This window comes from Ostrinia furnacalis, unplaced genomic scaffold, assembly GCF_004193835.3.
Source record: "Ostrinia furnacalis isolate ACB-3 unplaced genomic scaffold, ASM419383v2 OfSCF4792, whole genome shotgun sequence".
Taxonomy (NCBI): Eukaryota; Metazoa; Arthropoda; class Insecta; order Lepidoptera; family Crambidae; genus Ostrinia; species Ostrinia furnacalis.
Genome location: NW_021135031.1, coordinates 264,963 through 278,761, shown reverse-complemented (window position 1 = coordinate 278,761; position 13,799 = coordinate 264,963). Strand labels below are relative to the sequence as shown.

At 37.7% G+C, this 13,799-nt stretch overlaps 1 protein-coding gene across 1 annotated transcript in view; it reads left to right on the top strand.

The window, feature by feature from the left end:
* Window positions 1-13,799, top strand: part of LOC114360023 (uncharacterized) — an 88,419-nt gene that overhangs the window by 60,656 nt on the left and 13,964 nt on the right. Inside the window, exon 12 of the mRNA XM_028314576.1 lies at window positions 3,667-3,852. Coding sequence (XP_028170377.1) covers window positions 3,667-3,852 — 186 coding nt within the window. The remainder of the gene's footprint in view (window positions 1-3,666; window positions 3,853-13,799) is intronic.

Here is a 13,799-nt window from a genome sequence, read left to right as displayed (position 1 = left end):
TCACCTCACTTAACTCGTAAGAGGCGGAATGAGCTAACACCTGTTCGCGCGTGACGTCACCGCGATGACGTAATGAGACCGCAAGCGTCTAGAGATCCTTTTTAATTGAGTTATAGAGGTGGAAGCGGAACCAAATTTCGGCACTTTAAAGTTAAACTGAATTTGGTTAGGTTTTGATTTATTGAACGGAATTTTGTTGAAACTTGATAGATAAGTACATGTATTAGATGTTATCTTTTAAGCGAACTAGTAAATAAAGTACATTAAGAAAGAATGCGTAACTTGGACAGACTTGTACGATACGAATTGTTTACATTTTTAATTTAAAAAAGGTTTTTAACATGGTTGGATCTACTCAATATTATTGCGGGGTAAAAACCAACGACTTTGTCGTAAAAGACCTTGTGATGAATTTTATTCTAATTTAACAAAAACATTACGTTCAAAATTCATCATCCCTCATCTCATTCATTATTCGCTTTACCCCACACACACACACACATCGAGAGCAATAGAGATAGATATTAGACTTTTCATTTTATTTTTGCAATCTCACCAAATTCGACTACGAAGGTTCCCCCTTTTTGTTTATTCTTGACAGGTTTTGACAGGTCGCGCGGACTGTCACGGCTCGCGTGAACTGTCATTGGCCTATGATCGTGCCGGCGATGGCGATCTGCACGCGTTGGTGTGGTTGAAGCTTTAGGTTGACATGCCGTCCCTATTTAGAAATCTACCCACACAAAATTTCAAAGTGGAGCGGTGGAAGCAACAAGTTTGAGAAGCGCCGACTTTCGCTAAACTATTCATGTGTGGACAATGTCTGCGGAATGCTTTCTTCGCAAATGCCTGTCTAGCTGAAGGTATTTTGAAGTTGTGGAATTATAATGCAAATGTTTTCATAAATATTTACTGCAACGAGGTGTTTTGATAAGTTCTGTTACGTGCTCTCTACCAGAGACTCTCGGGTAGCAATACTGCCTACAAGTTGTATTTGTTTGGGACTAGATGGCACGTAAAATATCACAAATTAGTTTAAAAACTGCATGCAAATCCGTTGCTTAGTTTTAAAGATCTAAGTATACATAGGGATAGACAGACAGGAAAGCGACTTTGTTTTATAATAGATAGTGTGTATGGTTTACATTAAAAATATAATTAGTAACTTAGCAAATCTCAAGGTTTGATTGACACAAAATAAAAGCTAATATCTCATGATTTCAAATCACCCAGTTGTCTGATACTATCTATAGTTTTTGACAGTGAATCCTAAAACTGTAAACCAAACCTTTTTTTTTATTAAACACAGACTGCAATGAAGATGTTTTTGTTTCCTGCCTGCACAGCTCGCCCCTGACAGTCCTAAAAATGTTTGATATTCAGCTGAAGCAAAAATTGATTTGGGAATTCGTGTTTGTCTAAAATTCAATTCCATGACCTGCTGCGGGCGGCAACAGTCATATGGAATTCTAGAACAATGTAGAATGATTCAGAAGGCGCCTGGAAAACAAGTTTTGGTTAAAAAGCTTGATATTTTATGAATTTATTTATTCGAGGAAAATCTACAGCATATTCTTTTAAGTAATTACAAGTACCATGCTAATATTGTATAGCAAGTAATGTCAATTATAGCCTGACCAGGAACATAAAAACCCTGGCATAGAGGCGCGTCAATTGCATTTGATAGTGCAACACTGAGTACAGTCGTACCTGTGTTAAATTAATAGGCTAACTTTATGTATCAGGATTCAGGATTACGGGCTAATTTGATATTTTCATAAATTAACGAAAAAATATTATTATAGGTAACCTGGTTTAAATAAATTAAATGAAACCATCAATCGAGTTAGTAGGATTTATTTTATTATTCATCAATAATCAAATTCAGAACTTGAATATTCAACTGCAATGTCTGCTCATGAACGCTTCAAACTCGGTACTTCTTTCCCAATTCCATAAAATTCAACACTTAGAAAGTGACAAAAAACTTTAAAATAGGTATTTGAAACAAACCACAGCTAATTTTCATAGTGGACTGTACTATACGATAAACATGTCAGTCAATTTGACAACCTTTGTCGGAAACATTATTCAATGAAAATATTGTCCGAACCCTTAGTATTTCTCTTCGAATAATATTTATATTAAACAAAATTACATCAAATGAGTCTTAGATTAAGTAAGGTTTATATCAAATGTCTTTATGCGTTGTATCTGAAATGATATTATTAGAAATGATTTATTATATGAAGTAAACATTATATGTTAAAAAATTATATCAAGTGTTATTATAACATACGTTTATTATATAATATGAACGTTATTGAAATGAATTTATATCATATAAACTTATATAAACTGTCACGCTCCCCTAAAAAAGAGACAAAATCCTAATAATACCTAAGTAAAATTTTTAATTTAAGCTACCAACCTGCCGATGCCGCGATGTGGAAATCATTGGGCGAGGTCTATGTTCAGCAGTGAAGTTCTGTGGCTGAAATGATGATGATGCTAAAAAATTTAAATGAAATTAAGTGCACATAATGGTGGGATTAGACACTTGATGAAGTTTATTAACACCCATATTGACAAACGATGCTTGCTTAAATGAAGCAAAAAATCGAACGCTCAGCGATGAATACAGCTCTGCGATTGGTTCGTGTGTCACCCTGTGCGTCCACGCGCACTGTGAGACCTCATAGTAACGTTTGTGAATACGGGCCTAACTCCTTTAACTATTCTTCATTTTTCTTCCTATTCCTCAACTGAAAGTCCACGCCACCTTTAGCATCAGACAATAACGCAACCTCAGCGTGTTCTAATAACTCGGCCAGATTCCTTATTAATATTAATGCAGGAAGATGTATCGGTATTCCCGGGAATTCCCGTTTATTCCGCCGATTGTCTTTGCCCGGGGAGATATTGAGTTTTTCGTTAAAGGAATATCGGATTATGCTCGGAGCCTTTAATTAAAGGTGGATCGACGTAAATGTATAAACGGTAAATAGATCTCTTGACTTCGGAAATTGTAGGCAAATGGAATGATTTTTGTAATTGGATGCCTGAAACAGATTGAAATAATACCTGCCTCCATATTTCCAAAGAAATAAGGGCGACTTCATACTGGTCGAGTACAGAAACGAAGCAGAAACGCGACTGTGGTGCTGCGGCAGATTTTATTTACTTATTTATTTACAACTTATATGCACATAGAACGGTGTACATAAGGTGGACTTAATGCCTTTCGGCATTTTCTGCCAGTCAACCTTAGGGCCAAACTGAGAATAAAGTAGGCGGTATAGATTTTCTGCTATAGCTCCCCAGTAAAATGATTTTGAATGCGTCTCAGAACTCAGATTATCATCATCAGCTCATTTTAGTGTTCACTTCAGAAACATGCCCACTCTAAGTATCAGAAAATTCAATGAATGGAAGGTTTGGTCTAAGTCTCCTCATCATTCATCATCATTTCAGCCATAGGAGGTCCACTGCTGAACATCGTAAAGGTAGCAGGGAAGCACTGGACGCAGGCCGCTACCAATTGATCAATTAACTCTCCTCACCCAAAACTAACTGGTTGAACTAAATAGTTAGTTACCCTACAGTATTTTATTTCTTCAGATCTCTTTATTTGTCACAGAGTCTATAATCTCCACATTGTTCCAGACTGGTTCCCTGGCTGGCGCAAACACAGCAGCCAGCCGAACGACGACGGCACCTCCGGCCAGGACTGCGTGGAGGCGCGAAGGGAATTCCCTCCACGACCACCACCTGCCACGACCACCTTTATGTGGAACGACAGAGGGTGCAGGGAACACAACTACTTCGTGTGCGAGCGGCCTAGCGTAGATGGTAAGTAATACTTATGCTAGCGCGGGGAGGCTTTTGGGGTATTAACGTAGTCACGTTCAGCAGTGGACGTCCTGTGGCTGAAATGATGATGATGATGATGACTTATGCTAGATTCGTGCCTGATGCTAGTACGGAATCCATCTGTCCGGATTGCGTGGAGGCGCGACGAAAGTTCAATGGATTGCCTTATTTGGTGATGATGATGATAAACTGGCAAAAGCCAGTTGTACAACGGCACCAGGACTGTGTACACTTCTAACCGACTTAAAAAAAGGAAAAAGTCACACATGTCATTAAAGGCTTGGCCTCTGCCATTTTAACGTGAGTCGTTGAAATAGCTATTGTTTTATTAATCGTTGATAAATTGCATTGGGATCATTCGGATGTTGTAGCGATAATTACATAAATCCTGTACAACTGTGCAATTGATAATGATTCCCAGAAGAGCAGTTATCGATATCGACAGCTCGTAAATATGTAAAACACAATTTTACTACATAGGTATGAAAGATGTATTGTATGTACAACACTAATGATTCAAATCGATTAGAAAAAGCAAAATCCATTAGCTACGAGTAAATAATAATTTTCAATTACTACCTACACACAAAAACTTTTCCAAAACCAAACGAAAGTGTATGTTTGAGTTGAAAAACGATATTAATTTCGTATCAACAGTGATGGTAATGATATATTGATACGGGTTGGTTCTAGGCGGCTCACCCGGATCGTTTGCGCTGAGCCTCGATATTATTATGAAGAAACTTCGGTTTGTCGACAAAAATATGTACCTATTACCTCACAATAGTTTTCAAAGACTGTTTTGAGTAAAAATGGTCACTCAGTAGCGCTCGTATCATAAGCATAAGAGTAGCTATGAAAGATATCTGAAACATTTTAAACACTTCATTCATGTAGATTATTTACATATTAAAATAGATAAAGACACGGGTCTTAACGCGACGTTTATTAATGAGTTAGGTACATTATGTACTCACAGCTGACATATTAAGACCCGTGTCTTACTATTTTAATTGAAATGGAACGCGAAAGTTTAAAATCTTAGATAATAATTATTTACATAGGTACACACTTGTTAATATTTCGTCACCACTCTACATATTATAATATGCACCCAATGGGTTGTTTAAATATTGACTTTTTGATATAACAGCTCGACTTGTACATCATTATTTGCAAGGCAACCCTCCACCGACTTCTGTCCCTATCCTTCACTATATAAGTATATAAATAAGAATATTGAAAGTAAGAAAGTTTGTAATAAAGGAACTTTACACGTTGCTTCAAAGTTCAAACTACTCGTATATGAGCACACCGCTAACAATTTAACGTGTGAACTGCCCTTAAAAGCGGAACTATCCTGAAAGACGCTGTGAAGAGTTTAACGACACCTCTACGACATTATATTTTATACATTGTCGTTCCAAATGTGACCCAAGTGCAATAACGGCGAACGTTATGTTGTTTTTATCGTCTTATCGAAGTTCCGCTTTTGTCACGTTTAAATTGTGCTCTCATTTATTTTTGATGAGAATTTCACCCGAGGGCGTTAATGCAAACTACTGTAATAAGGGATTAAGTCAGAAAAAATGCCTTTTCACTCATGGCTTAAAGGCCTTATTTATTTTTATGATTTAGATCTCAATGATTAATGTTTCTTTATATTCGTTTTAATGTTGGAATCACTTATTCTCATATTTTTATAAACTTTTATCCGATTTGGGTCCTGGATCAAGGCTAATGTTGGTATTTCAAAATGTTTTGATTCAAATTGTGATCTGACTGTTCACTAAACATTTATCTATCTTCACTTCACTAAATATTTATAAAAACAAAAGGTTACGGACTGATTGACTGCTTGGGGGTTCCTTTTAGAACGTAGATGCTCACTAAGAACAGATTTTACGAAACTCCACCCCCAAGGAGGTAAAACGGGATCCACGCGTACGAAGTCGCGAGCGGCCGCTAGTAATCAATACTTAGCAGTTACGTAGACAATGATGTGTCAACTTCTGAAGCGATCTTACTATTCAAGAGACGACATAAAGAGCTTAACGACATCTCTACGGCATTGTAATACATTGTCGCGTGCCAAATATGAGCCATNCGCCACCCTGTAGATCTCTTGACTTCGGAAGTTGTAGGCAAATGGAATGATTTTTTGTAATTGGATGCCTGAAACAGATTGAAATAATACCTGCCTCCATATTTCCAAAGAAATAAGGGCGACTTCATACTGGTCGAGTACAGAAACGAAGCAGAAACGCGACTGTGTACTGCTGTTAGACAAACTTCTACTAGTATCGTACATTATAATCAGGTTATTTTCTCTAATTTATCAGAGGCAAATAGAGGACTTTGGCCTACACTTCCCACGGTGACAGGACTCAGTATCCAACACGAAATCTTAGTAAGATTAATTTTTAGTGTCAGAGAATAATAATTAAGGTGATTGTATAGTAATTTAATACCCTAATATTATTGCCTTTCTTCTAAACTCTTATTTAGATAAGTCTTAGTCTAGATATATTCTCGTCACAGACTTTAATACTTAATTTTGTTCCAGACTGGTTTCCCGGCTGGCGCAAGCACAGCAGCCAGCCGAACGACGACGGCACCTCCGGACAAGACTGCGTGGAGGCGCGAAGGGAATTCCCTCCACGACCACCTCCTGCCACGACCACCTTTATGTGGAATGACAGAGGGTGTAGGGAGCACAATTACTTCGTGTGCGAGCGGCCCAGCGTTGATGGTAAGTGCTTGATCAATATTAGGTTGAATACGTAACTGGGGCGTTCATAGAAAACAGCCAGGTATCTTCGGGTAGGACTGCGTGGAGGAGCGAAGAGAGTTCTCTCCACAGCCACCCCCTGCTTATTCCACCTTTAAATGGAACGACAGAGGGTGCAGGGAACACAACTACTTTGTGTGCGAGAGACCCAGCGTTGATGGTGAGTTCGTTCGTTCGTTCGTTCGTTTCAGCCGAAAGACGTCCACTGCTGGACAAAGGCCTCCCCCAAGGATTTCCACAAAGACCGGTCCTGCGTCACTTGCATCCAGGTACCTCCCACGACCTTCACCAGATCGTGACCTTCATCCAGGTACCTCCCACGACCTTCACCAGGACTGTATTGACTTCCATTTTTAACCGACTTAAGGAAAAACATAACCACTGCGTTGCGCAGTCGGGTAAAAAGGAAGACGTTCCACTCATGTCAGAAGGGCCTGGTTATATGACTCGTTGAAATAGCTATTGTTTTATTAATCGTTGATAAATAGCATTGGGATCAACAGGATGTTGTAGCGATAATTACATAAATCGTGTACAACTGTGCAATTGATAATGATTCCCAGAAGAGCAGTTATCGATATCGACAGCTCGTAAATATGTAAAACACAATTTTACTACATAGGTATGAAAGATGTATTGTATGTACAACACTAATGTTTCAAATCCATTAGAAAAAGCAAAATCCATTAGCTACGAGTAAATAAAATAGTTTTCAATTACTACTTACACACAAAAACTTTTCCAAAACCAAACGAAAGTGTATGTTTGAGTTGAAAAACGATATTAATTTCGTATCAACAGTGATGGTAATGATAATATATTGATACGGGTTGGTTCGGGGCGGCTCACCCGGATCGTTTGCGCTGGGCATCGATATTATGTTATGAAGAAACTTCGTCAACAAATGTGTACTAAATATCCAATAGTTCTTATAGACTGTTTTGAGCGTTACTCAGTTGCGTTTGTAAGTATCTGAATGGGTAGAAATTTGCTTTGAAGAATATCCGAGACATTTTGAACACTTGATACATATTTATTATTTACATACACACTTATACTTATTTCGTCATCACATCTTAGGCTGGGTTGCACCATCTTACTTTAAGTTTAACGTCAAAAATTTGTCCAGCTCCATACCAAAAACACCGGTTATCGTCATAGTTACGGTTAAAATTAGCTGGTGCAACTCAGAATTAAATACGCACCCTGCAAAGGTTTAAATATTTTACTTTTTGATATACCAGCTTGACTTGTATACAATATTTGCCAGCCCAATAGGTTAACTGTCTATATCAGCCTTTTGATTATTTAGTCTTCGAACATAGGCCTCCTCTTACTTCAACCCTCCACAGACTTCTGTCCCCATGCCCGATGGGTGAATATTCGTCATCATATTACAATACCTGACTGACTTCACTATAGTTCTGGTAAATGTCATAAATACGAATATTGAACGTAACAAAGTTTGTAATAAACGAACTTTACACGTTGCTTCAAAGTTCAAACTACTCGTATATGAGCACACCGCTAACAATTTAACGTGTGAACTGCCCTTAAAAGCGGAACTATCCTGAAAGACGCTGTGAAGAGTTTAACGACACCTCTACGACATTATATTTTATACATTGTCGTTCCAAATGTGACCCAAGTGCAATAACGGCGAACTTTGTGTTGTTTTTATCGTCTTATCGAAGTTCCGCTTTTGTCACGTTTAAATTGTACTATAATTTATTTTTGATGAGAATTTCACCCGATGGTGTTAATGCAAACTACTGTAATAAGGGATTACTAAAAAAATGCCTCTTCACATAATGCTTGATGGTTATTATCGCAACGCAGATCTCAATAATTAAAGTTTCTTTATATTCGTTTAAAGTGTATGTAGAAATCACTTATTCTCATATTTTTATAAACTTTTATCCCATTTGGGTCCTGGATCAAGGCTAATGTTGGTTTTTCAAAATGTTTTGATTCAAATTGTGATCGGTCAGTTCACTAAACATTTATCTATCTTCACTTCACTAAATATTTATAAAAACGAAAGGTCACTGACTGATTGACTGCTTGGGGGTTCCTTTTAGAACGTAGATGCTCACTAAGAACAGATTTTACGAAACTCCACCCCTAAAGGGGTAAAACGGGATCCACGCGTACGAAGTCGCGGGCGGCCGCTAGTAATCAATACTTAGCAGTTACGCAGACAACGATGTGTCAACTTCCGAAGCGATCTAACTATTCAAGAGACGACATAAAGAGCTTAACGACATCTCTACGGCATTGTAATACATTGTCGCGTGCCAAATATGAGCCAAGTGCAATGATGGCCGACGTAATGTTATTTTTATGTCCCGCTATTGTCACGATCAAATTACAGTATTATTACTAGTGGTACTAATAAAGTACTTATTCATACTCGTACTTAGGCTGGGTTGCACCATCTTACTTTAACTTTGACAAACGTCAAAAATCTGTCAAACTCCATACAAAAAACACCGGTTATCGTTATAGTTACGGTCAAAGTTAGGTGGTGCAACTCAGCCTTATTAGTTTCTTAATTATTTTTATAAGGAAACTTCAAAGTTGTGTCCAGAAATGGCGTCTGAAGGCTATCATCCCTCTAAGGGCAAATGCTAATGTAATGAGTACTAATTTTTCTATGTGAAGCTTATATTATTACATTTTATTACATTTCTACTTGTCTAGGCACCATATTACAAGCTTTACTTGTTTTGGAGCTGGCCAATTGGTGTGATTGTTGGAAAAATATATAATTTAATATTAATTTATTATACACAGTGACTTTACGCTATATTATTTGACCAGTCTTTCTGCTTTGATGTCTAACTTACCCTTCATAGTACATTTTAGCGGTCAAATTCAAAGATAAAAGTATATTACATCTTGAAATATAAAGTAGACGTCTTTATTGTATCAATAAAAAACTATGGCTAAAGATACGATATCATGTGCGTACAAAAGATTGGTGGCCTATTTTATGTCTTTAGGAATGTGTATCATAAAGAAAAATCCTGTTTGTAAAAACCTTTGTAAGAGGAAATCTCTAGAGTGTACTGATTTGATTTAGGACTTATTTCACTGATAGAAAGCTACTCAAAAGGTAAGCTAATCCCAAATGACATGCTTAGGCTATATTTGTCGTAAATCTTCTTCATGCTATCAAAGAATTCGCAATATTACTTATTATGTTGCGAAACGAATTGTGCGTAAGTATAGCAACTCCAGTGATCTAGTGGTTAGGGACTGCCTTTTTTAACTAAAGGTTCTGGACTAGATTCTCTAGAGGAATACCTAAATTGGAAAATCACTTTGGGTGCAGTAGTCGCTTCCACCTTCGGCCTGATCGTCACTTGTCGTAAGGTGAGATACAGGCCAAGAGCTTCCCCGTTGTGGAAAAAAAAATTTCTTACAGTTCTTCTAAGTTTGGTTAAAACAGTGCAGGCAAAAATCAACACGATGCGGTCGGAAAAGATAATATAAAAAAAATAAAAATCCGAGTTCATTGATTAATCACGAAATCTCAGAAATTATAAAACCTACAAACTTGTTTGGGCAGGTAGTTTCCTTATAAGGTGTAGGCATCCGCTAAGAAAGGATTTTACGAAACTCCACCCCTAAAGGGGTAAAACGGGGTTCACCCGTATGAAGTCGTGGGCGACTACTACGAGTAAGCCATGTCAGAAGCTGGTGTTTCATAAAATCTGACATCAGGGCTGTAACCTCAGTTGTTACAATCCCCAGGATATCAGCTCGCTTAAACGACAGATTTATGTTTTATATCCCGGTGATTCCCTTAAAATAGAGCAACATAAAATAAACTACAGTGCTTTTGTCCAAGGACTTTATAAAAGCTAAACCAGGATATATTCTTGCTGAGTATTTGGACGTGTGCAGAAGTTAAATTTAAGATATGAGTAAAGTGCAAAGTAAAGATTGAACGAGAAAGAAATGAGTGAGTGTATCTTAATAAGAAAGATGCTTATTGAATTAGCAAACGAACACGATTGGCGCAGTGGGACGTGGTGTATATTGCTGAAAACTTGTAATTATACCTCTACAAGGAGTCGCAGGTACTATATCTTTTCGGGTCAAACATGATTTTTTTGTCGCAAATTGAGAGTTTAGTATTTTAATTATAAACCATGACGATAGTTCTGTTGTCTGGTATCTTAAGTATGCTGCAACTGATTTTGTGAATGAGTTTTCAAAGCTCTTCCATAAGTATTCCATTCAACATTGTCATACATTTTATTTGTTTTCGGTGTCAGGATATCCTATTGTCTTCAAATAGTGGCAACCTCTTTTTCAGTGAAGTGGTACGAATACCCATAGCCTAAATAGAAAAGAAACTCACTTATTACATAAAAATATGTTTTACCTCCTACTTACTTTTAACACAGGTGTCTAACATAGAAAAATACATAACTTTTAAAGAATATGACAGCCATCCTGGTCCATCAGTCTTGTGTTTCATAATAATTGTGTTGTTTCCCATTTTGGTTGAGATTGTGAAGACTAAGCAAAGACCTCTTCGAAACTTACTACCCCTTTCTCTTTTCTTTTATAATGATCCATACTAATATTATAAATGCGAAAGTTTGTATGGATGTCTGGATGTCTAGATGTTTGTTACTCTTTCACGTAAAAACTACTGAACGTATTTTGATGAAATTTTACAGTATTATTGCTTATAATCCAGAATAACATAAACTAAATTTCACGCAGGTGAAGCCGCGGGCAAAAGCTAGTTTGTCTATAATTTTACAGCACTCAAAATGTAGCCGGAATAATTCAGTGGCAGAAGGACGACTGATTCATACATTTGTACTGTGTCCACGTTTACAAGTCCGCCAACAATCATTGCCGTCGTGTTAAGTGGCTCTCGAGCAGTTCCCAGCTCTGAAGATTACTTCCTTAAGTCACACTCGCACTACAGTGAAGATGTATCCAGTAGCCTTAATGGCTTTATGACGGGAAATTCAGAGGTCCTTAAGTATGGAACTTACGAGTAGAAGTGAAGTATTCAAGCGGTAGTTCAAGTTTGCATAGGATGTTAGCAGGCTTAAAAAGGGGCAGCCCAGTGAGTTACGTTGGAGTTCCCATATCTGATCGCCTTTTTTTGGATTACTTCCTCGAGTTACACTCGCACTACAATGAAGATGTATCCAGTAGACTTGTCACCTTCATGACGGGAAAGGTTCGGAGGTCCTTGTTTCAGTTCAGAAGTGAAGTGGTCACTCGTGGTTTAAGTTTACTTAGGACAGTTTGAATTAGAAGGGGCAGTCAATCGGATATGTGTCCCATGTTTAACGATATAAGGGACAGCCAATCGGATACATACGAGTCCCATGTTTAACGAGTATACTCCCACTTAAACCGGTGTTGCCAGCAGGTGTAATTGTGTTCCGTCATTTAGTAAGTGGTTTCCGCCTACGGGCATTAAATCACATGTGGGCCCAACGGAGATCTGCAACTAACTTCTAAACTTTACGCTCCAAAGCGCAAACGTTTCCGTAAAACCCTGGACTTTGAAGAGTATCACTCTAATGCAGATTCACGTAAAATATAAGCACCCTCTAGATGTGTTTTCTTTGATTGGTATTCTTAGAAGAATTAGTAATATGAAGAATTCATTCTTTACCCTCACTAGATTGTGATGTCGTGTCCTGCGTGCCTATTTAAATAGCTGCACGCAGGAAGATTTAATAAATGCTACTGACAATGCCACTCTTGTAGCGGAGTTTTGGGCTGACACTGTATAGCCTTTTTTGTCGACCCGACAGGAAGAAAACTAAATGGTTGACAATCTTACCTAGAGAGTACAGGGGAGTGTTACGGTCTTATCTGGTCTTATCTATACTAATATTATAAAGAGGAAAGATTTGTACCTATTTTTGTATGTTTGTAATGAATAGGCTCAAAAACCACTGAACGGATTTTGATACAACTTTACAGTATTTATTGTTCATAATCCAGAATAACATATAGGCTATAATTTATGACGATCTATGACAAACGAAATTTCACGCGAGCGAAGCCGTGGGCGGAAAGCTAGTAAAAAATATAGAGGCTGACAAAGGTGACTGAGTTTCTTCCGCAACTTCTTCTCAGCACCAGCCCATATGTTGTCCCGAAGTGGTGGTAAGGCAAGCTATATTTGGGACGTGTATAAGTGCCCTGGAAAGGGCCTATGTACTGAATAAAATATTTGAATTTGAAAAAATAATGGAAATAGCCACTTTCGCAGGAACGTACAGTGGGCTAAGCATTTCTTAGCTAGGATAAACCTGCTCAGTCCATCCCCACTGTTCTCTAACTTGCTCTCTTTGTTTCCGTTATATCGTTTTTCTTATCGTTAAATAATGTCTGCCCCAATTTTGTTTGCTGGACGTAATATTGCGGGAATGGTATTAGTCTTGGTCAATAAATATGAGCACTATTACGTTACGGTGAGGTGGGATATGGTCTGGTGGAATAGTTACTGATCCCATTGCTTTTTATACATTTACTGCGTTGGATTATATTTTATGTTCATGTTTCGCTCTATAAGTGATTTTGATACTTTCCGACTTAGTACTTCTAATAGGCACGTAGTTCACGCTTTTGATCTTGTCGCAAAAAGCGTCGATTAGTGGGTTAGCAATAGCTACAGACAGGACTGTACAGACTGGCTACAGTACTGTCTTAGTTGAAAGCTTAATCAATATCGAAGTCAATATTTCTCTATTTGCATAGTCTAATCGTCATATCAAGGCACATACTAGTACAATGCTCCCATGAAATTAAAAAAAGACAGCAGAATTTTTTGTGACAGTAGGTAAATAAAAAAGTCTCCCTTTTTAATTTTGATTAGCTCTACATCCAACAGAGTAGGGGATTCCGTGACCCCATCACGTGAGCTCCCATAATCCCAAACGCGCGGCAATAATAAACAAAACACGATTTCAGATACACAAAACAATTTTCGACGCAATAATTTCAGGAAAATTTCACTGAGAACCCACATTTACAGCCCAGTAAGCATAACACGCATGCCAACAAACCTTCACTAAGCTGCAGCTCAAATATAAAATTTTATTCAAAGCATAAAATATGACAAAATTGCCCGCGCGTCTAA